Here is a 23,292-nt window from a genome sequence, read left to right on the forward strand (position 1 = left end):
ATATTTGCTTCTATTAGATTTCTTCTTTTTCTTGAATTTTGATTTAAAATGAGTTATTTTCCTACCCCTATTCTTTTCTTCATAATGTTTTTCGTCTACCTGTCTAATTTCGCCCGTCCTTTTGAAAGGATTTGTTACCTTAGACTTAACTAGAGGTGATATGCGGTTTTTATTTAATTGAGTGATTTTATTCACTTTATTTAGTTGGGTGTCATAATCAGGTGAGCCTGCATAAATGAATATATCAGCTGGTGTCCTATTTGTGGTATTATGTTTGGTTTTATGATTATAAGTATAAAGAATTAATTCAAACTTCGTGAATCTATCTTCTGGGTCGCTAGAAAGGCGCGGAGCGAGGCACACCCGCGTGGGTCGAGAGAGAGGCGGACGCAGGGCGAGGCACACCTGCGTGGGTCGGGAAAGAGGGGTCACAGGGCGAGTCACACCTGTGGTGGTCGAGAGAGGGGCGCAGGGCGTGTCACACCTTCGTGAGGGGGGGGTTTCGTGGATTGATCGGGGGTTAGTGGAGGTGAGTGTGGCTCGCTGGCGAGTAGTTGTTGGTGACCGGGGAGGGGTTTGGATCCCCAAAAATGACTTACACGGGGTTGGTTCTCGTTACAATACTGATTTATTTGCTTGCTAGTTACACAGGTAATTTGTTACATTGAATTTTTTTTTTTTTGTGACGTTTCGTCACGTTCCCGGAAGGATTCTTAACTAGTTGTCACGCGGGACAACGTCTATACTCGGCCCGGGTCTCCGCGTAAGTGAAGTCTGCTCGGCGCTTGCGCGCTCGGGAAAACTTCGCTGCCGCCGATCTCTAACTTATCAGTATCTACGTGTCTTCGTCTTCGTCGGCTTTGGATTGGCTGCCGCTTCGCGGAGCGTCCCGAAGCCGCGAAGGGAAGGGGCGGGGGTTCTTATCGGCTAGTCTGTGCTTCGGGAGCTTAAGTTTGGAGGTGGGGGTAATGTGTTGGCCCGGTGGGGAGTTGTCACCGGCTAACGGTTCGTGTCTCGGGAGCTTATGGCTAAACGCGGGGTAATGTGTTGGTGTGGGGGGCGTTCTTACCGGATAATTGTCAGTGCTTCGGGAGCTTTTCGTTAGAGGTGGGGGAATGTGTTGGTACGAGAATGTGGGATTGGCTGTCGTGAAACGTTAGGCGAAACGATATGGGGAATGAGTTTCTTTATTGGTGGTACATTTATTGTATGCATTCTCTGTTCTTAAGGCTAAGTAACGATATATTTAAGGGAAACTGGAGATATAAAAAGGGGAAAAATGAGGCGGTGACGATCCCGCGATGTAGCGCGCTGTGACGAACCTTCCTAAGGTTCGTTACACCGCATTCAGCCATGCTTGCAATGCTGTGCACATAAAAGCTGAATCTTTATCGGCTTTGATTTCAATTGGGTTGCCCATCTCGTTAAAAACTATTATGATGGCTCTTTTTGCTTCTAACCAGTCACGACTTTTTACTTCTACAAGAGTGGCAAACTTCGAGTATACGTCAATACATGATAGGAACTGTTGGTTACCAACCATATAGAAATCTTTGACGTATTTCTCTCTGATGTTCAGTATTTCCGGTGTAGTTTCGAATGCCAACTTCGTGTTTCTATGCTCTGTTTTGGCAATATTACAAGTAGGACATTCGTTTATGATGTTTTGGATTAGTTTTTGATAATCCGGGTAATAGTATTTTCCCCTAAACCAATTGACGGTTTTCTCTATCCCTGGATGGAGTAAGCCTTTATGATTCTTTAATATGGTTTCTTTAAATTCAGCGTAATTCTGAATATCTAGGAGTTTCGTGCTTGATTTAATAGCTTTGGTTATATTGTTAGAATTAATGATTTCTAAATAGGCTTTTTGGAATGGAGGAAAATCTATTTCGCTATGGAAATATAATGCGCTCTTTTTGGTGCATATATATTCCTTTATTATATCCTTCGCTAAGGTGTTAGTCATTTCCTTATACGTGATCTTGATGATTAGCTTGTGAAAATAACGAATTGTTTCTACCTTATCTTCATTGCCTTTTATTAGCTCAATTTGCCGATTGTAATAGTTAATTGGTCTTTCGGTGATAGCAATGGGACTTAGATTGTCTTCCTGTGCGCTATGTACAGTTGCACCAACGCTATTGGAAGCTTCTCCAAGGAGATTTTCATTAATCTTTACCCTTGATAAGGCATCAGCTACATGATTTTCTTTGCCTGGTAGATATTTCCTTTTAAAATCAAACTCATTCAGTTTTATTTTCCACCTTTGTAATTTCATATTTGGCTCCTTGAGGTTGTTCAACCAAATCAAGGGTTTATGATCGCTTTGTATCTCGAATGTGCTACCGAACAGGTATGAACGGAAATACTTGGTTGCCCATACGATCGCTAATAATTCCTTTTCGATGGCTGAATAGTTTATTTCATGTTCATTTAGGGTTCTGCTAGCGTAGCAGATCGGTTTGTGTTCTTGTGACAAAACCGCTCCCAATGCTATGTTACTAGCGTCGGTTGTTACCGTGAACATTTTGTCAAAGTCTGGGAACGCAAGGATAGGGTCTGAGGTGATGAGTACTTTTAGTCTCTCAAATGCCTCCACGTACTTTTCTTCCTTGGGGTCTATGACAGCTCCTTTCTTTAGTTTGAGTGTCATGGGTTTTGCTATGTTTGCAAAATTAGGAATGAATTTCCTGTAGAACCCGCACAGACCTAAGAATGACTTTCTTTGTTTAGTCGTTTCTGGTATTGGAAATTTGACAATGGCAGAGATTTTGCCTGGATTTGGTACTATTCCTTCAGTAGTGACTACATGACCTAGTAATTCAGTTTCCTTTTTCATGAATTCACATTTATCCATTTGTAGCTTCAAGTTGGCGTCTCTCAACTTTCCAAATACTCTCCTTAGTGACAACAAGTGTTCTTCCAATGAAGTGGAGAACGCAGTTTTGGGGATTGAGCTAGGTTCCATGGGTATTTGATGGAAACCTTTTGCTAAATCGATTGTCGTAAAATACTGACATTTACCTAGTTTGTCTAGGATTTCATCCATTCGTGGAGTTGGGAATTTGTCCTTAACTGTTATTTCATTTAGACTTCTATAGTCTACTACCATTCGATATTTTTGCTTTCCTGAAGCATCTATCTTCTTCGGAATCATAGATATGGGCGAGCAGTAAGGACAATTCGACTTTCGAATTATTCCCTGCCTGATCATTCTTTGATTTGCTGGTTTACCTCCTGATCATGTATCTGGGCATATTTGTATGGTCGTCTGTAGACCGGGTCTTCATGTTGAGTTTTGATCTCGTGCTTGATTGTACTTGTGAAAGTCAAATTGTCACCTTCTCTGTACTGCACATCCTTAAACTCATATAAGACCTTCTTTAACTCTTCCCTCTCTTCGTCGCTTAAGTGTTCCAATCTTAATTGATTACATTCCCTTAATTCACTGTCTAGAGCGGAAGCGAAGTATTGATCTCCCTCTGGAGATGGGTCAAGGCACTTAGGTGCGATCTTCTCTTCTTTTATAGAGGGATCAGTGCACTTCTGTGCGGTCTTGCCGGCTTCAATAGCTTCTCCACTCTGAATGATTGGGTACGACCTAGCTCCTAGTGTTACAGTGTGATTTCTGTAATCGATGACGGCTTTTCTTGCCATCAAGTATTCTCTTCCTAATAAAATATCATAATTTTCGGAAAAGTTATGTATGTAGAACTTTTGTTAGGACGGACATGTTTTGTTCGCATTCCTCATTATACTCTTAGTTAAACGGACAGGTCCATTGATGGTATGGACCGTAAGGTTATCGTCTTTTATCTCGGAATCTGTATAATTTTCTTTCATGATGTTGATCGATGATCCCGAGTCAGCGATACACCTTAATATTCTTTTATTAATGGTAATGTTTATATAGGGTCCTCCTCGGTTTCTTCCGAGGCGGCTTGATGAAAATTTACGTCCATCTTCGTTTGGCCACTCTGGCTCTCCCTCCCTCTTTTAGTAGGTTGGTTGGGTCCACTCCCACTAGCTTGGTTTTGAGATATTTTCTGATTGAATGGATTCTGAGCCCTACCTTGATTCAAGGAATTTTTGAACTCATTGTATAATCCAGGATTTTGTGAATTTTGATTTTGATTTGTTCGATTAGTCTGACCTGTTCCACATGAACTCTGAGTTTGATTGTGATAGTTAGTAGTATTATAATTTGGATAATAGTTTCCAACATTCTTTCGATTTGATTGAGACGATTTCGATTGATCTTTATTTGTACCTGAATCTGTTGTACTAGCTTCGTACAATCCTTCTTCTTGTGCTGCCTTCTTAAGATTAGACAATTTGGTAATATCTTTTCTTGCTAAGGTCATGAACATTCTGTCAGGAAGTTTTCGAGTAATGACATCTTTAATTGTGTTGTTCAAAGCGTTTTTATGAATGACATTATTTTCTGGTATGTTTTCTAAGTTTAGCTTATTGTTTATTAATAATGCTTTTATCTCTAATTCTTCTATAAACTTACGAAGACTGCCGTTGAATCTGGTGGTGTATAGTTGTCGTAAGAGTTATTCATATGGTGTGTGATTTTTGAACTCGTTGATCAGCGCCGTCTTCAGTTCGAGCAACGTGTTGGGTTGTATCATTTGCGATATGCGTTGTGCCTCTCCTGACAGTTGGATCTCGGTCGCTCCAAATAGGATCCTTTGTTGGCGAAGATCTTCAGTTGGATATAATCCGCATACATATTCGATTCGTTTGATAAATGAGCTTAGCTGTCCAGATGAACCGTCATAGGCAGGTATTTGTCTGATCGACAGCAGTGCCTGGTTCAAGTGGATTTCGCTCAATGATAGTGGTGGTAACGCCATGTTGTTGGTGTTGATTGGGTTTTGTTTTGTTTTCAGTAGTTTTTAACTTTATTTTGGTTCACTTGTAAGTTTTTTGATTTGGTATTTAGTGTTTCACTGTTCTTGGTGGATCACTATCTCCGCTTACTTCAGTTCACTTAATTTTAGTTTTGCAAATCGTATGTGCTCGTAACACATAGGTTCTTTGGCGGATTTCACAATTTTATTAACGATTCCGGGATTACGTGATCACAGTAATTAGAAATTACACAAGCTGACCATTACCGAAATATAGTAGTTAATTTTAAACGAAATCCTACCGACTGCGCCAGCTAAATATCCGCAACTCGATTTTAAGTTTTTAAAAAAGACTTTTATTTTACAACTTAAATATCTTTATGTCACAAGATTTAAATGAATTCCCCGACTTGACTTTGGGTCTGCTTGTCTCAAACGGAACTGATCTCTCTGCTGCTGGCTAGTTTCCATGAGCCCTTCTCTTGGAACTCCCGACTCTGGCTTCGGGCGTTGCTTTCCTCGGCTGCATCTTCGTGTCGGTGGCGGACGTGCCTGGATCGATATTTGGGGATGCGTCGGCTTTGATGAAAGGCATCCACTGCTGGCGATCGGTGTTGCATTACATGACGGAGCTAGGAATGTGATACTCCTTGGTTTTATGTCTAGCTTTGATTGGTCCTCATGAGTGGCGTGATTCTAAAGAATCGATTTCTCGAGAGTGGCGTGATTCTAATGTTGATGCAACAATGTGGTCCATTGTTTATATTATGGGGGGCCCTAGCTTGGAGTATGGGAAGAAACAGTTATTGATTCTTGAGTGGGGTCCTGTTACTTGTGTGGATGGGGTGGATGAATCGTACATAAACATAATGTGTATGGGATGTGGGGAATTATGGATATGTCACTATATATTTATGCATATTTATTTTAGTATATATGTATATATATATTTTTTCTTATATTGTATATTTAGATACATCATTGTTTTAGTTTTAATAAGCAAAAAAGTCGAGAACCGACGGCGTTTACATAATTTTTATAATTTATAATCAACCTGTTTAAAATAAGGAAATACATGTGTAATTATATTACTGTAGTATTTTATATTTTGTGGTATAAATCAAACAAATAACAGCTTTTATTTTATTTTCCGCGGCCTAGTGTACCATACCCCCACCCCCTGTCCATTCTTCATTTATTTTGTGGCGGTAGGTCAGTTCATCGAAAGACCCAAAACAAGAACCAAACTCAAATTTCAGTTCTAGCGGCCAGCAATACTAAACACACACACGCAAAGTACATGAGAATGAATGTGCACCCATACACTAAAACATGCTGGAGGCAAAACAGAACCAGACCTGAGAGAGTTCAAACGAGGGGGAACGTTGTGAGTTGCTGCGGAGACCGCAACTCTACAGTTATACCCGATACTAAGTCATAATGGCTCTCCTCCGGCAGACGCCGCTAATATTAAACGACACGACAAAGAGTGCGTGCGAGAGAGACAGAAAATCAGTCTGAGCGTGACGTCGGGCGCTGCGTAGCCAGTGCAAATTGATTTGTTCCTTTTCGCTATAAAAATTATCTGATCTGATCCAGATTCAGCAATCTGATAGATATGGTTGTACGAGCTAAGTCCCTCCAACAATTTTCCAGTGGAATCCGTCTACACAATTAAGACCTTCTTTAATCCGCTCGATGTAGTTCCTTGCTCGTTCGTTTTATTTCGTATGTCTCTTAAATCTAGTGATCATAATTCAGATCGTTTTGGCTCGATACTATTGATACTATCGATTGCGCTTCTTTATATGTACATAATGTAACGCGCCAACTTCAAATTAATTCACAATTTTAGTAATATTTACATATTAATTCAAATATTCAAATTGTTAACCTTTATAAAGTAATTTAATCCTATATTCTATTAAGGGGCGTCAACATTCTCCCCACCTTGGAAGCTCCTTCCAACATTAAGTTCATCGGCATCTGTAGGCAGCGGGCAGAGCTTATGTACGTTGCGCTTAAATAATCCAGTCTTGGTCCTGAGTGTTACAACCCGAACTGCACCATCAGCTCCTGGGTGTAACTCTGCAACTCTTCCCAGCAGCCATTGTCCGGGCGGAGCGTTGTCTTCCGCAATAAGGACCAGTGTACCAAGTTGAATGTTGTTGGCTACAGTGCTCCACTTTGTCCGCTTCTGCAGCAACGTCAAATATTCCGACGACCAGCGGTGCCAGAACATGTGGTGTACCATTAGAATGCGTTTCCAATGGTTGCTCATGGACAGTTTCAACAGTGCGTCGTCTACTGGTTCTACTAACGCGTTCAGGGGTCGGCCAACCAAGAAATGACCGGGAGTTAGCGCCTCGAAGTCATTCGGGTCCGATGACATGGGATGCAGAGGTCTAGAATTCATCACCGCTTCTACTTGTGTGATGGCAGTCGCAAGATCTTCGTAGTTAAGTGCTGTGCTGTTGGTGCATTTCACCAGCAGCTGTTTGGCCACCTTCACGGCGCTCTCCCATAATCCTCCAAAGTGAGGGGAGCGTGGGGGGATGAAGTGAAACCTGTCTCCTCGCTGGCTGCATTCGTCGTCAATGAGTTTCTGACTTGGCGAGTCGAAAGCTCTGTTGAGCTCTCGTGACGCACCTACAAAATTGGTGGCGTTGTCGCAATATAGGTCAGAACTCAATCCACGTCTTGCAAAGAACCGTTTTAGCGCCGCGATGAACGCATTTGAGCTTTTGTCCGACACGATCTCTATATGGCAGGCCTTTGTTGCAAAGCATACAAATATGCACAGATACACCTTTACTGGGCGTTTTCCTCGCATGTGAAAGTGCATCTATATTGGTCCAGCAAAGTCCAGTCCAGCGCGCTCGAAGGGGTAGATATTGCCTCGCACTCGGTTAGCTGGCAGCGCTCCCATCAGCTGTGTTGCAGCGAGCGGCCGACGACGAAAGCATGGTATGCAGCCACGGATCACCCTGCGGGCAAGTTTCCTGCAATTGATTCAACAAGCGCCTCTACCACTTTATGGTTGCTCGGCATTAAGATGGGATGCCTTGTGTCAAATGGCAATTCTGCATTGGACAACCTTCCGCCGACTCGAATAATAGTTATTCCCTCTTCCTCTTGTAAAAACGGGCTTAAACTCTGAATTCTCGCTGTTTTGATCACCTTTCCCTCTTTAAGCTTAATGAATTCCTCATTCAAGCTCAACTGCTGCACATTATATACAATATAGCGCAATCCGCCCTCCATTTCAGCTGCAGTAAGGTTGCCTGTTTCATTTGAGTTTGATCTCAACGATATTCTACGCCAGCGAAAAATATAGCTAAAAACTCGCTGCAATTTGAGGAAATCATTTGCAAATTTGCATCTCCCCACGACATCTAACTTCTCATTGCTTTCTACCTTTCCAACTGTCAGCGAGAACTTACATTTCCTCTCCTCTGGAACTGTTTGTATTTCCTCACTCCAATTAAATTTGGTCCAGTCATCTGCTGCGTCCATTAAAAATTCTGGACCGTTCCACCACATCGTTGACTTGCTCAATTCGGTTACCAATAATCACCTAGATACAATATCTGCAGGGTTTGATTTGGTGTCGACCTTGAACCAATCCTGTACATGTGTGAGCTCTTGTATTTGAGCCACCCTATTGGCAACGAAGGTGGTCCATCGACTAGCATGTGACGACAGCCAATTTAACACAATTGTGGAGTCCGTGAAATAGTTAACCTTCTCTACTGGTATGTGAAGACAGGCGCATACCTTTGCCATTAGCTTGGCCACTAACAATGCCCCTTGTAACTCTAAGCGTGGCAATGATGTTACCCTAACTGGGGCTACTTTGGACTTGGCCGTTACCAGTCGCACCGAAATTCCTCCCCCTTCATCCCTAACACGAGCATAAATTACGCCGCCGTAAGCTCTGTTGGATGCGTCAGAGAAACCAAACAGTTGCAAAGTGCATGGGTCGGCCGTAATTGGAATTGAGGATCGCGGAATTGAAAATTTGTCAATTAGTTTCAGTTCTCCTCTATATCGAAGCCATTGAGTTGCGTAGCTTGCTGGTAACTCCTCGTCCCAATCCTGCTTTAGAAGCCAAAGTTCCTGAACAAAGATCTTGCCCAAGATCAGCAAGGGACTCAAAAACCCTAACGGATCAAACACCTGAGCCAATTCGCAATTCTCCGATTGCGGAGACCTTTATGTTAAAGCAAAATTGGAATTTGTCCTCTAGACTTGACCAATATATCCCCAAAGTTTTAGCTGCGTCCTCTGTTTTTAGCATCAGGGGCTCTAGGCTGGTTTTGTTGTCCATTCCTTGATAATTGCTGCGCCATTTGTGCAGCTCGAACTTTCCTAGCCCTAATAATTCGGTCACTTGTTCTTTCAACTTTGTCAGTTCCTCTTTTGATTCGGCTCCACACAGTATATCATCCATATAGAAACTTCGCTTTACTGCCTCTCTAGCTAACAGAAATTTTTCCGCGTACCTATCGACCAAGTAATAGAGGCAACGTACTGCCAGGAACTGCGCCGAATTTGTTCCATAAGTGACCGTGTTTAGGCGTAGCACCTGGATAGGATCCGAAACGTTGCATCGCCATAGAATGCATTGATAGTTTCTATGTGGTTCCGCAACCAATATTTGACGGTACATTTTCTTTATGTCGGCCGTAAGGGCGTATCTATAGAAACGGAACCTGGTCAAAGTCTCGAACAGACCAGGCTGCAACGTTGGACCAACCAAGGTTGCGTCGTTCAGTGACCTGCCGTTGTAGATCTAACATGAGGCATCAAATACGACTCGTAACTTGGTCGTCAAACTCTCTGGGCGAATAACCGGATGATGTGGCATGAAGTATTCGATCTTTTCTTGTCCGGCGGGCTCAATTGCCTTTAAATGCCCTAACTGGCGATATTCTTCAATAAATTGAACATATTGTTCCTTCAGCGCTTGGCTACGATTTAACCTCTTCTCTAAATTCAAGAACCTGGTAAGTGCGATTTGATAAGTTTCGCCTAACTCAACTTTAGGATTCTTAAAGGGCAGAGCTACCAGTAAATGTCCTGAGGCCTCCTGCTTAACATGCGTCACAAAACAATCTTCGCACTGTTTTTCTTCCTCAGTGAACTTATCTACTGTTTCAGGGACTTCTTCACACTTCCAAAACCTTTGTACGAGCTCTTGCAGCTGATCATTTTTCGACACCTTTCGTTCAATGTCAGTTGCTAACAGTGCAACTTCAGAAGATTTCGTGAATTCACCTACGACGACCCAGCCTAACAGAGACTTTTGAAGCCTTGGAAGGTGTGCTCCTAGTTTTATTTGCCCTGCTACAATTAGCTTGAAAAACAATGTGACTCCAACTAGCATGTCAATATCTTCCCCGGACTGAAATGTAGGGTCGGCCAGCGTAACTCCCTTGGGTGGAACCCACTCCGAACAAATTCCTGAGCTTGTTGGGTTATACTGAGTTATTTCCTTCAGCACACAGAAGTCCTCGGTAGTCATACATCTGGTGACTCTAGATTTAAAAGTCGCTTGCACCTCTCCCATAACTTGAGATGTTGCATTTCCAATACCACTGAGTTGTATGACAGAGTCGCGCATTTCTAGGCCCAGGGCCGAGACTATCCTAGCCGTCAGAAAATTTAATTGACTACCGGAATCTAACACGCACCTTCAATTGCGATATGCTCCGTCTATAGCTTTGATTTGAACTACAGCGGTCGCAAGAAAGTTGGTGGATGATCTAGACAATAGGGAGCTATGCAGTGACTTTGGCTCTTGCAACTCCTGCCCTTTGAGCCCCGGCTCATTGGCAACAATAGGTATCTCTCGATGCAGAAGTTCATGATGCGGCTTGCTGCAAATCCTACATCGCGGACCATTACAGTTTCTAGTTGTATGTCGCTTGCTAAAACAAATCAGGCACAGCGAATGCTTCTTCGCCTCATGGTAACGTTGTACTGGTGATAGTTCGTTAAACCTTTGACACCCTTTCAATCCATGGGTCCCAGGACAAACGTAGCAGCCATTGCTGCCTATTGTTGCAGCTAAGGTCGCATTTTTCATCTCACCTTTACCACTGGGTCGGGCTCCATTGCCTCGCCGAACTTCCCTATTTGCCATATTGTCTCCTCTGTTTATCAGAAACTGCGATAACAATGACCACGACGGTAACTTTTGGCAATCCCACTCAACTTCCCACCTATCCATTGTATCTTCATCAAGCGAATCAGATGGAAAATTACTGCATCCAGAATCTCCTTATCGTCGCTTAACGACTTGAGTGCGACTAATTGGGCATTTACATTGTCTACCAGCACTCTCAGTCCCTCTGAGTCGGGTCTTTTTAGCCGCCTTAAGTTGAATAGCTCCTGTACATGTGATTGCAGAATAATTGCCTTATTTTCATAGCGATCTTTCAATAATCGTAGTGCCTTGCGATAATTAGGCCCTGTTAATTCCAAACCCTCAATCGCACTTAACGGTCCAGCTCCTAACGATGATCTCAAATGAATAAATTTAGACAACTCATCCAATTCAGAGTCTGATTCTATTAGAGTAGCAAAGGTGTTGTACCAGCTGGTCCATTCCGTAAACTTTCCAGCGAACTCAGGCAGCTTTAGCTTGGGAAGTCTCGATGAACGAGACCCCTGTGTGCTATTTAGAAGATCACCTACATTGGACTGCCGCCGTCCCCTATTTCCAAGACAGCTTAGTAACTTGGCCTTTAATTCGCAATAAACCTCCTCAGCTTCATAGCGGCTTTCAGGCGTCCTCGCTATCGTGTTCAATTTTAGCCTGAATGTTGCAGAACTGATTAAAGTTTGTCTCAATTAGACTTAACCTGGCTTCCAGCTCCGCAGCCGTCATGGAGTCGCTATTTTTATACCCGATACTCAAAATGAGTATTGGGGTATATTAGATTTGTGGTAAAAGTGGATGTGTCTAACGTCCAAAAGGAATCGTCTCCGACCCCATAAAGTATATATATTCTTGATCAGCATCAATAGCCGAGTCGATTGAGCCATGTCTGTCTGTCCGTCCCCTTCAGCGCCTAGTGCTCAAAGACTATAAGAGCGAGAGCAACGATGTTTTGGACGCCGCTAATTTGAACGACACGACAAAGAGTGCGTGCGAGAGAGACAGAAAATCAGTCTGATCGTGACGTCGGGGGCTGCGTAGCCAGTGCGTATTATTTTTTCCTTTTGGCTATGAAAATGATCTGATCTGATCCAGATTCAGCAATCTGATAGATATGATCATTATCTATGATTCTGCGTTTTTAGTTTTCTCGTATCCTTAATATTGTGGATGCAACAGATTTTCGTCCTTTGTGGGGGCGGAAGGGGGTGGGGCGAAATTTTGAGATATACGTTTTAAAGTGAGATCTAACAGGAGTGCGGATACCAAATTGGGTTACTCTAGCCTTAATAGTCTTTGAGATTTGTGAATATCCCCAGATTTTCATCCTTTGCGGGGGCGGAAGGGGGTGTGGCGAAATTTTGAAACAAACTCGTCTCGGTCCGATATATTAGGAGTGTGGATACCAAATTTGGTTGCTCTAGCTTTTATAGTCTCTGAGATCTAGGCGCTAATGTTTTACTCTAAGCAAAGCCGGCTATGCTACGTGTGTGTTAGAGAGAGACAGGGCGAGAAAAAATGAAATTGTTTTCTTGATGCTGGCTATAATAATAATACGATCTTATTCAAATTCTGCAGTCTAAAAGATATGGTCATTCTCTACGATTCTGCGTTTTTGGTTTTCTCGTATCTTTAAAATTGTGGATGCCACAGATTTTCGTCCTTTGTGGGGGCGGATGTGGGCGGGGCGAAGTTTTGAAATATTTTTGTAGCAGTGACATATCACAGAAGTCTGGATCCAAAACATCGTTCCTCTAGCTCTTATAGTCTTTGAGCACTAGGCGCTAATAGGGACGGACAGACGGACAGACGGACAGACGGACGGACGGACAGACGGACATGGCTCAATCGACTCGGCTATTGATGCTGATCAAGAATATATATACTTTATGGGGTCGGAAAAGATTCCTTCTGGACGTTACACACATCCACTTTTACCACAAATCTAATATACCCCAATACTCATTTTGAGTATCGGGTATAAAAATACTCAATATTGGCATGAGTAAGTAACACGGTACCAAGTTTAGCCACTCTATTCAATAATCGGCTAACTTTAAATTCTCACTACACTGCCCAATTCAATAATTGATCAACAATTGACCACTGTGCGCCACTGTACCAAAATGTGTACTTGCGCCCCAACGAACCGGCAGGCAAAGAAGAAACGACTACAAAGTTAAATCAATGTCAAATAGCAATTACTGTTCTTTAGATGCCGGCTTGTAACTGCATATATATGCAAGTATGTATGTGCCTTGCTTCAACGTATAGCAGTGCACGCAATAGGCTGTATGTGTGTATGCAGATACCTAAGCGCTCAAGCTAACTGTAATTGTAATCTGCTTTCTACACGAGACCCCGCTTACAGAACAATTAAAGCGCAGAGGTCTCAAAGCCGCGACCACTTGACACTAAAACAATTGTATTGTTTTAAGATTATTCACACACATCGCATTGGAACTAAACATGCCTGCAAGAAATATTAGATGCTCAAAGCAGTTCACACTCACAATTCGATACCGAAGCCGCTGTCGCACTCGCCGTCAGCCAGACTCAGGGTGAAATATTTATTGAGTTCCAGTCGTGAACTCCATCCGGTAATTGAACCTTCTCCAAAGGTCCCTGCTAGGGCGCCAAATGTACGAGCTAAGTCCCTCCAACAGTTTTCCAGTGGAATCCGTCTACACAATTAAGACCTTCCTTAATCCGCTCGATGTAGTTCCTTGCTCGTTCGTTTTATTTCGTATGTCTCTTAAATCTAGTGATCATAATTCAGATCGTTTTGGCTCGATACTATTGATACTATCGATTGCGCTTCTTTATATGTACATAATGTAACGCGGCAACTTCAAATTACTCTAAGCAAAGCCGGCTATGCTACGTGTGTGTTAGAGAGAGACAGGGCGAGAAAAAATGAAATTGTTTTCTTGATGCTGGCTATAATAATAATACGATCTTATTCAAATTCTGCAGTCTAAAAGATATGGTCATTCTCTACGATTCTGCGTTTTTGGTTTTCTCGTATCTTTAAAATTGTGGATGCCACAGATTTTCGTCCTTTGTGGGGGCGGATGTGGGCGGGGCGAAGTTTTGAAATATTTTTGTAGCAGTGACATATCACAGAAGTCTGGATCCAAAACATCGTTGCTCTAGCTCTTATAGTCTTTGAGCACTAGGCGCTAATAGGGACGGACAGACGGACGGACGGACAGACGGACATGGCTCAATCGACTCGGCTATTGATGCTGATCAAGAATATATATACTTTATGGGGTCGCAAACGATTCCTTCTGGACGTTACACACATCCACTTTTACCACAAATCTAATATACCCCAATACTCATTTTGAGTATCGGGTATAAAAATACTCAATATTGGCATGAGTAAGTAACACGGTACCAAGTTTAGCCACTCTATTCAATAATCGGCTAACTTTAAATTCTCACTACACTGCCCAATTCAATAATTGATCAACAATTGACCACTGTGCGCCACTGTACCAAAATGTGTACTTGCGCCCCAACGAACCGGCAGGCAAAGAAGAAACGACTACAAAGTTAAATCAATGTCAAATAGCAATTACTGTTCTTTAGATGCCGGCTTGTAACTGCATATATATGCAAGTATGTATGTGCCTTGCTTCAACGTATAGCAGTGCACGCAATAGGCTGTATGTGTGTATGCAGATACCTAAGCGCTCAAGCTAACCGTAATTGTAATCTGCTTTCTACACGAGACCCCGCTTACAGAACAATTAAAGCGCAGAGGTCTCAAAGCCGCGACCACTTGACACTAAAACAATTGTATTGTTTTAAGATTATTCACACACATCGAATTGGAACTAAACATGCCTGCAAGAAATATTAGATGCTCAAAGCAGTTCACACTCACAATTCGATACCGAAGCCGCTGTCGCACTCGCCGTCAGCCAGACTCAGGGTGAAATATTTATTGAGTTCCAGTCGTGAACTCCATCCGGTAATTGAACCTTCTCCAAAGGTCCCTGCTAGGGCGCCAAATGTACGAGCTAAGTCCCTCCAACAGTTTTCCAGTGGAATCCGTCTACACAATTAAGACCTTCCTTAATCCGCTCGATGTAGTTCCTTGCTCGTTCGTTTTATTTCGTATGTCTCTTAAATCTAGTGATCATAATTCAGATCGTTTTGGCTCGATACTATTGATACTATCGATTGCGCTTCTTTATATGTACATAATGTAACGCGGCAGCTTCAAATTACTCTAAGCAAAGCCGGCTATGCTACGTGTGTGTTAGAGAGAGACAGGGCGAGAAAAAATGAAATTGTTTTCTTGATGCTGGCTATAATAATAATACGATCTTATTCAAATTCTGCAGTCTAAAAGATATGGTCATTCTCTACGATTCTGCGTTTTTGGTGATCTCGTATCTTTAAAATTGTGGATGCCACAGATTTTCGTCCTTTGTGGGGGCGGATGTGGGCGGGGCGAAGTTTTGAAATATTTTTGTAGCAGTGACATATCACAGAAGTCTGGATCCAAAACATCGTTGCTCTAGCTCTTATAGTCTTTGAGCACTAGGCGCTAATAGGGACGGACAGACGGACGGACGGACAGACGGACATGGCTCAATCGACTCGGCTATTGATGCTGATCAAGAATATATATACTTTATGGGGTCGCAAACGATTCCTTCTGGACGTTACACACATCCACTTTTACCACAAATCTAATATACCCCAATACTCATTTTGAGTATCGGGTATAAAAATACTCAATATTGGCATGAGTAAGTAACACGGTACCAAGTTTAGCCACTCTATTCAATAATCGGCTAACTTTAAATTCTCACTACAATGCCCAATTCAATAATTGATCAACAATTGACCACTGTGCGCCACTGTACCAAAATGTGTACTTGCGCCCCAACGAACCGGCAGGCAAAGAAGAAACGACTACAAAGTTAAATCAATGTCAAATAGCATTTACTGTTCTTTAGATGCCGGCTTGTAACTGCATATATATGCAAGTATGTATGTGCCTTGCTTCAACGTATAGCAGTGCACGCAATAGGCTGTATGTGTGTATGCAGATACCTAAGCGCTCAAGCTAACTGTAATTGTAATCTGCTTTCTACACGAGACCCCGCTTACAGAACAATTAAAGCGCAGAGGTCTCAAAGCCGCGACCACTTGACACTAAAACAATTGTATTGTTTTAAGATTATTCACACACATCGAATTGGAACTAAACATGCCTGCACGAAATATTAGATGCTCAAAGCAGTTCACACTCACAATTCGATACCGAAGCCGCTGTCGCACTCGCCGTCAGCCAGACTCAGGGTGAAATATTTATTGAGTTCCAGTCGTGAACTCCATCCGGTAATTGAACCTTCTCCAAAGGTCCCTGCTAGGGCGCCAAATGTACGAGCTAAGTCCCTCCAGCAGTTTTCCAGTAAAATCCGTCTACACAATTAAGACCTTCCTTAATCCGCTCGATGTAGTTCCTTGCTCGTTCGTTTTATTTCGTATGTCTCTTAAATCTAGTGATCATAATTCAGATCGTTTTGGCTCGATACTATTGATACTATCGATTGCGCTTCTTTATATGTACATAATGTAACGCGGCAACTTCAAATTACTCTAAGCAAAGCCGGCTATGCTACGTGTGTGTTAGAGAGAGACAGGGCGAGAAAAAATGAAATTGTTTTCTTGATGCTGGCTATAATAATAATACGATCTTATTCAAATTCTGCAGTCTAAAAGATATGGTCATTCTCTACGATTCTGCGTTTTTGGTTTTCTCGTATCTTTAAAATTGTGGATGCCACAGATTTTCGTCTTTTGTGGGGGCGGATGTGGGCGGGGCGAAGTTTTGAAATATTTTTGTAGCAGTGACATATCACAGAAGTCTGGATCCAAAACATCGTTGCTCTAGCTCTTATAGTCTTTGAGCACTAGGCGCTAATAGGGACGGACAGACGGACAGACGGACGGACGGACAGACGGACATGGCTCAATCGACTCGGCTATTGATGCTGATCAAGAATATATATACTTTATGGGGTCGCAAACGATTCCTTCTGGACGTTACACACATCCACTTTTACCACAAATCTAATATACCCCAATACTCATTTTGAGTATCGGGTATAAAAATACTCAATATTGGCATGAGTAAGTAACACGGTACCAAGTTTAGCCACTCTATTCAATAATCGGCTAACTTTAAATTCTCACTACACTGCCCAATTCAATAATTGATCAACAATTGACCACTGTGCGCCACTGTACCAAAATGTGTACTTGCGCCCCAACGAACCGGCAGGCAAAGAAGAAACGACTACAAAGTTAAATCAATGTCAAATAGCAATTACTGTTCTTTAGATGCCGGCTTGTAACTGCATATATATGCAAGTATGTATGTGCCTTGCTTCAACGTATAGCAGTGCACGCAATAGGCTGTATGTGTGTATGCAGATACCTAAGCGCTCAAGCTAACTGTAATTGTAATCTGCTTTCTACACGAGACCCCGCTTACAGAACAATTAAAGCGCAGAGGTCTCAAAGCCGCGACCACTTGACACTAAAACAATTGTATTGTTTTAAGATTATTCACACACATCGAATTGGAACTAAACATGCCTGCAAGAAATATTAGATGCTCAAAGCAGTTCACACTCACAATTCGATACCGAAGCCGCTGTCGCACTCGCCGTCAGCCAGACTCAGGGTGAAATATTTATTGAGTTCCAGTCGTGAACTCCATCCGGTAATTGAACCTTCTCCAAAGGTCCCTGCTAGGGCGCCAAATGTACGAGCTAAGTCCCTCCAACAGTTTTCCAGTGGAATCCGTCTACACAATTAAGACCTTCCTTAACCCGCTCGATGTAGTTCCTTGCTCTTTCTTTTTATTTCGTATGTCTCTTAAATCTAGTGATCATAATTCAGATCGTTTTGGCTCGATACTATCGATTGCGCTTCTTTATATGTACATAATGTAACGCGCCAACTTCAAATTAATTCACAATTTTAGTAATATTTACATATTAATTCAAATATTCAAATTGATAACCTTTATAAAGTAATTTAATCCTATATTCTATTAAGGGGCGTCAACAATGGTCATTATCTATGATTCTGCGTTTTTAGTTTTCTCGAATCTGCAATATTGTGGGTGCAACAGATTTTCGTCCTTTGTGTGGGCGGAAGGCGGTGGGGCGAAATTTTGAGATATACGTTTTATAGTGAGATCTAACAGGAGTGCGGATACTAAATTTGGTTACTCTAGCCTTAATAGTCTCTGAGATTTGTGGATGCCTCAGATTTTCGTCCTTTGAGGGGGCGGAAGGGGGTGTGGCGAAATTTTGACACAAAATGGTCAAGGTCCGATATCACAGGAGTGTGGATACCAAATTTGGTTGCTCTGGCTTTTATAGGTTCTGAGATCCTTGAACTCATATTTTGCAATTGGCAAAACCGACCATGAAACCTGTGTGTTAGAGAGAGACAGAGCGAGAAAGAATGAAATTGTTTTCTTGATTCTGGCTATAATAATTATACGATCTGGTGGAGATTTTGCACTCTAGAAGATATAGTCATCTTCTACGATTCTGCGTTTTTAGTTTTTTCGTATCGTCGAAATTGTGGATGCCACAGATTTTCGCTTTTTGTGGGGGCGGAAGTGGGCGGGGCAAAGTTTTGAAATATTCTTGTAGCAGTGACATATCACAGAAGTCTGGATCCAAAACATCGTTGCTCTCGCTCATCGGACAGACGGACAGACGGACGGACGGACAGACGGACAGACAGACATGGCTCAATCGACTCGGCTATTGATGCTGATCAAGAATATATATACTTTATGGGGTCGGAAACGATTCCTTCTGACGTTACACATGTAGCAAGGTAATAATTAGTGAGGCATTCAACTAGTATTTAAAATAGCATACAGCGCGCATTGGTATTTACCGCACCATCGATACACTCGGTGGGAAATACCAATAGTGAGATATCGGATAAGAAACATCGAGAAGAGAGTGAGTGCACTTTGTAAATGGCGATTGTGAGAGACGGACGCGCAGCTAATAAAAAAGAGTTACATTAAATCACCGGGTTTGTGTTTTTATACCTATACAGTTCACTCACGCACCGATATTGGTCACTACAATTCCCGGGTTAGACGGCCTACAATTTCAGAAGTGGGATACGATCAATCGCCGCCAGTGAAAAATAGCGAAAATTTTTATTATCTCGTCCGTCGAAGACGCCATCGCTGAAAAAAAAAACATGTCGGACTTGGTCGGCACGGAGGAGTTCTCGGCCGCCCAGCTGCGCGAATGGCTGGAGTCCCTCAATCTACCAAAAGGTGGAAGCAAAGCTGCCATGGCAGCGAGACTTAACGAAATACCAGTAGAGCTGCGGGGACAGGGACCACCGGCAGCCGAAACATGCGAGAACGAGAGGGAAGATGAGGCGGCCGCAGATCAAGACTCGACGAAGAGCGAACGCAAAGAGAAGAACGAAAAAGCACCGCAAGCGCCTGGGCACAACAACAACCATGGCGAATATCGAGCAGAGGTTGAAATGTTAAAACTGCAAATCGAGCTGCTGAAGCTGCAGAGCGAGAGGGAGAAGGAAGGGAGAGGAGAGAACACAACACCAGCCGCCAGCAATGACGCTGGCGTCATGTTGCTAAATGCCGCCAAAGACATGTTGCCAACATATCATGGCAACATTTCTGGAAACAACGATGACGTCACAACTTGGATCGCGCAGTTTAAGGCCGTCGCAAAAGTGAACAAACTGAAGGATGAGAAGCTACTAATGCTGCTAATGTCGAAGCTTAAGGACAAAGCATTGGTGTGGCTGCATTCGAGTCCGGAGCACATGTCGCTGCCAATCGATCAATTGTTGAACGTCATGGAAGACACTTTCCATCCCAAGGAAAGCAAACTGTTGCTCCGTCGCAAGTTCGAGTCCCGTTCATGGGCACGTGGCGAGGAGTTCTCGATGTACTTCAACGCCAAAGTGTCGCTGGCATCCCGCATAGTCATTGACGACGAGGAGTTTATTGACGGAGTCATCGAAGGTATCCCAGATGTAGGCCTGCGTAGGCAAGCCCACATGCAGTGCTTTGGCGCTCCATATCAACTACTCAAGGCGTTCGAGAAGATCATGCTGCCAAAGAAGTACGGTTCAACTGAAGGGGCAAACACTGGAGCCTCGCCAACACCCATTCGCTGCTACAACTGCAACTCTTTGGGCCACGTGGCAGGGGAGTGCCGCAAGCCCAAGCGCGAAAGAGGAGCGTGCTACGGATGCGGCAGCATGAGTCACCAGGTGTCACACTGTGACGAAAAGAAGTACAAGGTACATAACGATTATAATTACAAATTTAATATATACATTAGCAATTACAATAACAAATGCTTGTCCTTGGATTGCCTCATCGACTCAGGGAGCCCAATAAGTTTTATGAAGTTATCGTGTCTAGAGCACCAGTCGGAAAATAACCTAAATAAAGTGGAAGAGCGCTCACGATTAAGTTCGAACGAAATCAAAGAAGATGATTTAAGTTTATATAAGTTTAACAAAGACAAGAAAAACAGAGAAATTGAATTTATTTTGAATAAAAATGCGGATTACGCTTATGTTGGACTAAATAATAGCAAACTTAACATCTTTGGTAAAATACCCAGTTTTCTAATTATTAACAAAAATCGAATCAACTTTGAATTACTAGTAGTGGCAGACGAGTCGATGGGCTATGAGGCTGTGTTAGGTAGGGATTTTATGAATTTATGCAAATTTAAAATTGTAAGTGACATTTGCAAGGAGAAGGAGAGTGAGACAAAAAACGAGTGTGAAATAAAAAATGAGTGTTTAGAAAAAAATGAGTGTTTAGAAGAAAATGAGTGTTTAGGAGAAAATGAGTGTTTAGAAGAAAATGAGTGTTTAGGAGAAAATGAGTGTTTAGAAGAAAATGAGTGTTTAGGAGAAAATGAGTGTTTAGAAAAAAATGAGTGGAAAATAGAGAATGAGTGTTTAGGAGAATATGAATGTGAAGTTAAAGATGAGGGTGATAAAGAGAATAAGCATGAAGTAGAAAGTGGAGGCAAGGTAGAAAATGAGTGTTCTGCAATGGTTGAGTGTCTGGAAGACAGCGATACCTGCGAGAGCGTAAAAACCAATTTCAACGAACTACCAAGCCAGTATCCAGACAAAGAAAACGACTGGGAGTTGAAAGTAGGGACAGATTGTAGCCAAGAACTCGCAGGACGGCTTAAATACATGTTTAGGACAGCGTATGTAAACGCAGAAAGACCAAACTTACCACAAACCAAGTGGGAAATGAAGTTGAATTTCGAACACGAAAAACCGTTTCATTGCCCACCTAGAAGACTGTCGTATAGCGAAAAAGCCCAAGTACAGAAAATGATAGACGAATACACAGAAAAAGGTTACATCAGAACCAGTGAGTCAGAATACGTTTCGCCTATAGTACTGGTAAAAAAGAATTCGGGAGAGTTGAGACTGTGCGTCGATTATCGCACACTTAATAAAGGTATGATAAAGGACAATTACCCAACACCTCTGATAGACGACCTACTAGATAAACTGTCAGGGAAAAGACTTTTCACCAAGTTAGACCTGAAGAATGGATACTTCCACGTATTTATGCATAAAGATTCAGTTAAATACACATCGTTCACGACCCCCATGGGACAATACGAATGGTTGAGGATGCCGTTCGGGTTACGAAATGCATCGGCGGTGTTTCAAAGATTCACAAACAACATTTTTGCAGATATGGTAAAGGAAGACAAAGTTATAATATACATGGACGATATTATGGTAGCAACAAAAGATAGTGATAGTCACATGGAAATTTTACAAGAAGTGATGAGACGATTGGTAGAGAATAAACTTGAATTAAGGATTGATAAATGCGAATTCTTACAGTCAGAAGTTAAGTACCTGGGCTATTCCATATCGGGTAACGGAATTAAACCAGATACGAAGGGATTACAGGCAGTAAAAGGGTTCCCAGTCCCCACGAAAACGAACGAAGTGCAGAGTTTCTTAGGGTTATGTTCTTACTTTAGACGGTTCGTAAAAGATTTTTCTACGAAAGCTAAGCCCCTTTATGATTTGGTCAAAAAAGACAGGAAGTTTGAATTCGGTATCGTAGAACTAGAATGTTTCGAACAACTCAAAAGTAATTTGTTGGAAGCACCGATCTTGGCACTTTACAATCCCAGAGATCCGACAGAATTACATTGCGATGCAAGTTCGTTAGGTTTCGGGTCAATTCTAATGCAGAAGAAGGGTGATGGCAGAATGCACCCGGTGTTTTATTTCTCCAAGCGGACAACAATTACCGAAGCAAAATACCACAGCTTTGAACTGGAGACACTAGCGATAATTTATGCACTACAACGGTTTAGAGTATACGTGCAAGGCATACCCTTCAAAATAGTGACAGACTGCAACGCGCTAACTATGACTCTAAACAAAAAAGAACTCAATCCACGCATTGCCCGCTGGGCGTTAGAGTTACAAAATTATGACTACAAGTTAGAACACAGGTCAGGAAGTAGAATGCAACACGTAGATGCGCTAAGCAGAGCCGTTCAGATACTCACGGTAGACACAAACACCTTTGAAGAAAATTTAATTATATGCCAAAACAGAGATAACAAACTGATGGAGCTGAGAGAAACGTTACAGAAATCAGAACACAAACATTATGAGATGAGAAACGGAATAATATACAGGAAAAAAGATAACAATACTATCCTATTCTGCGTACCCGAGGAAATGGAAGGCCACGTACTCTATAAGTACCACGATGAACTAGGGCACGTCGGTATAGACAAGATGACCGACGCTATATCGAAAAGCTACTGGATCTCAAACGTAAGGTATAAAGCCAAGCGACACATTGAAAACTGTCTAAAATGCATAGCGTACTCAGCAAAACACGGAAAAGAGGAAGGGTTTTTACACAACATACCAAAAGGGTCAGGACCATTCGAGGTAGTACATATCGACCATTTCGGGCCAGTCGACAAAGGCAGGGCCAACAAACATGTTTTAGTAGTAATAGACGCGTTCACCAAATTCGTAAGACTTTATACGACCAAAACCACTAGCACAAAGGAAGCAGTAATTGCAATGAAAGATTATTTCCGAGCTTACAGTAGACCCAGATGCATTGTGTCAGACAGAGGAAGCTGTTTCACGTCAAAAGAGTTTGAAGAATTCTTAGAACAGAGC

At 42.3% G+C, this 23,292-nt stretch overlaps 2 protein-coding genes across 5 annotated transcripts in view; one reads left to right on the plus strand and one right to left on the minus strand.

Annotated features, from left to right (window-relative positions):
- Positions 1–13,895, minus strand: part of LOC108161272 — a 72,485-nt gene extending 58,590 nt beyond the window's left edge. Inside the window, exons 1-2 of one of the 3 annotated variants that reach the window (XM_033395888.1) lie at positions 13,542–13,881; positions 6,553–7,864 (exon numbers count right to left, since the gene is read on the minus strand). In XM_033395888.1, coding sequence (XP_033251779.1) covers positions 6,787–7,707 — 921 coding nt within the window. In that variant the 5' untranslated portion in view covers positions 7,708–7,864; positions 13,542–13,881 and the 3' untranslated portion in view covers positions 6,553–6,786. Of the gene's footprint in view, positions 1–6,552; positions 7,865–13,541 lie in introns of those variants that run through there. The other 2 variants (XM_033395890.1, XM_033395889.1) reach the window with 2 other exon arrangements.
- Positions 13,896–19,065: 5,170 nt separating this feature from the next.
- Positions 19,066–20,685, plus strand: LOC117191327. Of its 2 annotated transcripts, none has more exons than XM_033396230.1 (2): positions 19,066–20,382; positions 20,453–20,685. In XM_033396230.1, exons 1-2 carry the CDS (start codon positions 19,300–19,302, stop codon positions 20,480–20,482), a joined length of 1,113 nt encoding a protein of 370 aa, XP_033252121.1. In that variant the 5' UTR covers positions 19,066–19,299; the 3' UTR covers positions 20,483–20,685. The 2 variants fall into 2 exon arrangements, with proteins under 2 accessions (XP_033252121.1, XP_033252122.1); XM_033396231.1 differs by having other exon boundaries at positions 20,471–20,685.
- Positions 20,686–23,292: the final 2,607 nt, after the last annotated feature.

This window comes from Drosophila miranda, assembly GCF_003369915.1.
Source record: "Drosophila miranda strain MSH22 chromosome Y unlocalized genomic scaffold, D.miranda_PacBio2.1 Contig_Y1_pilon, whole genome shotgun sequence".
Classification (NCBI taxonomy): domain Eukaryota; kingdom Metazoa; phylum Arthropoda; class Insecta; order Diptera; family Drosophilidae; genus Drosophila; species Drosophila miranda.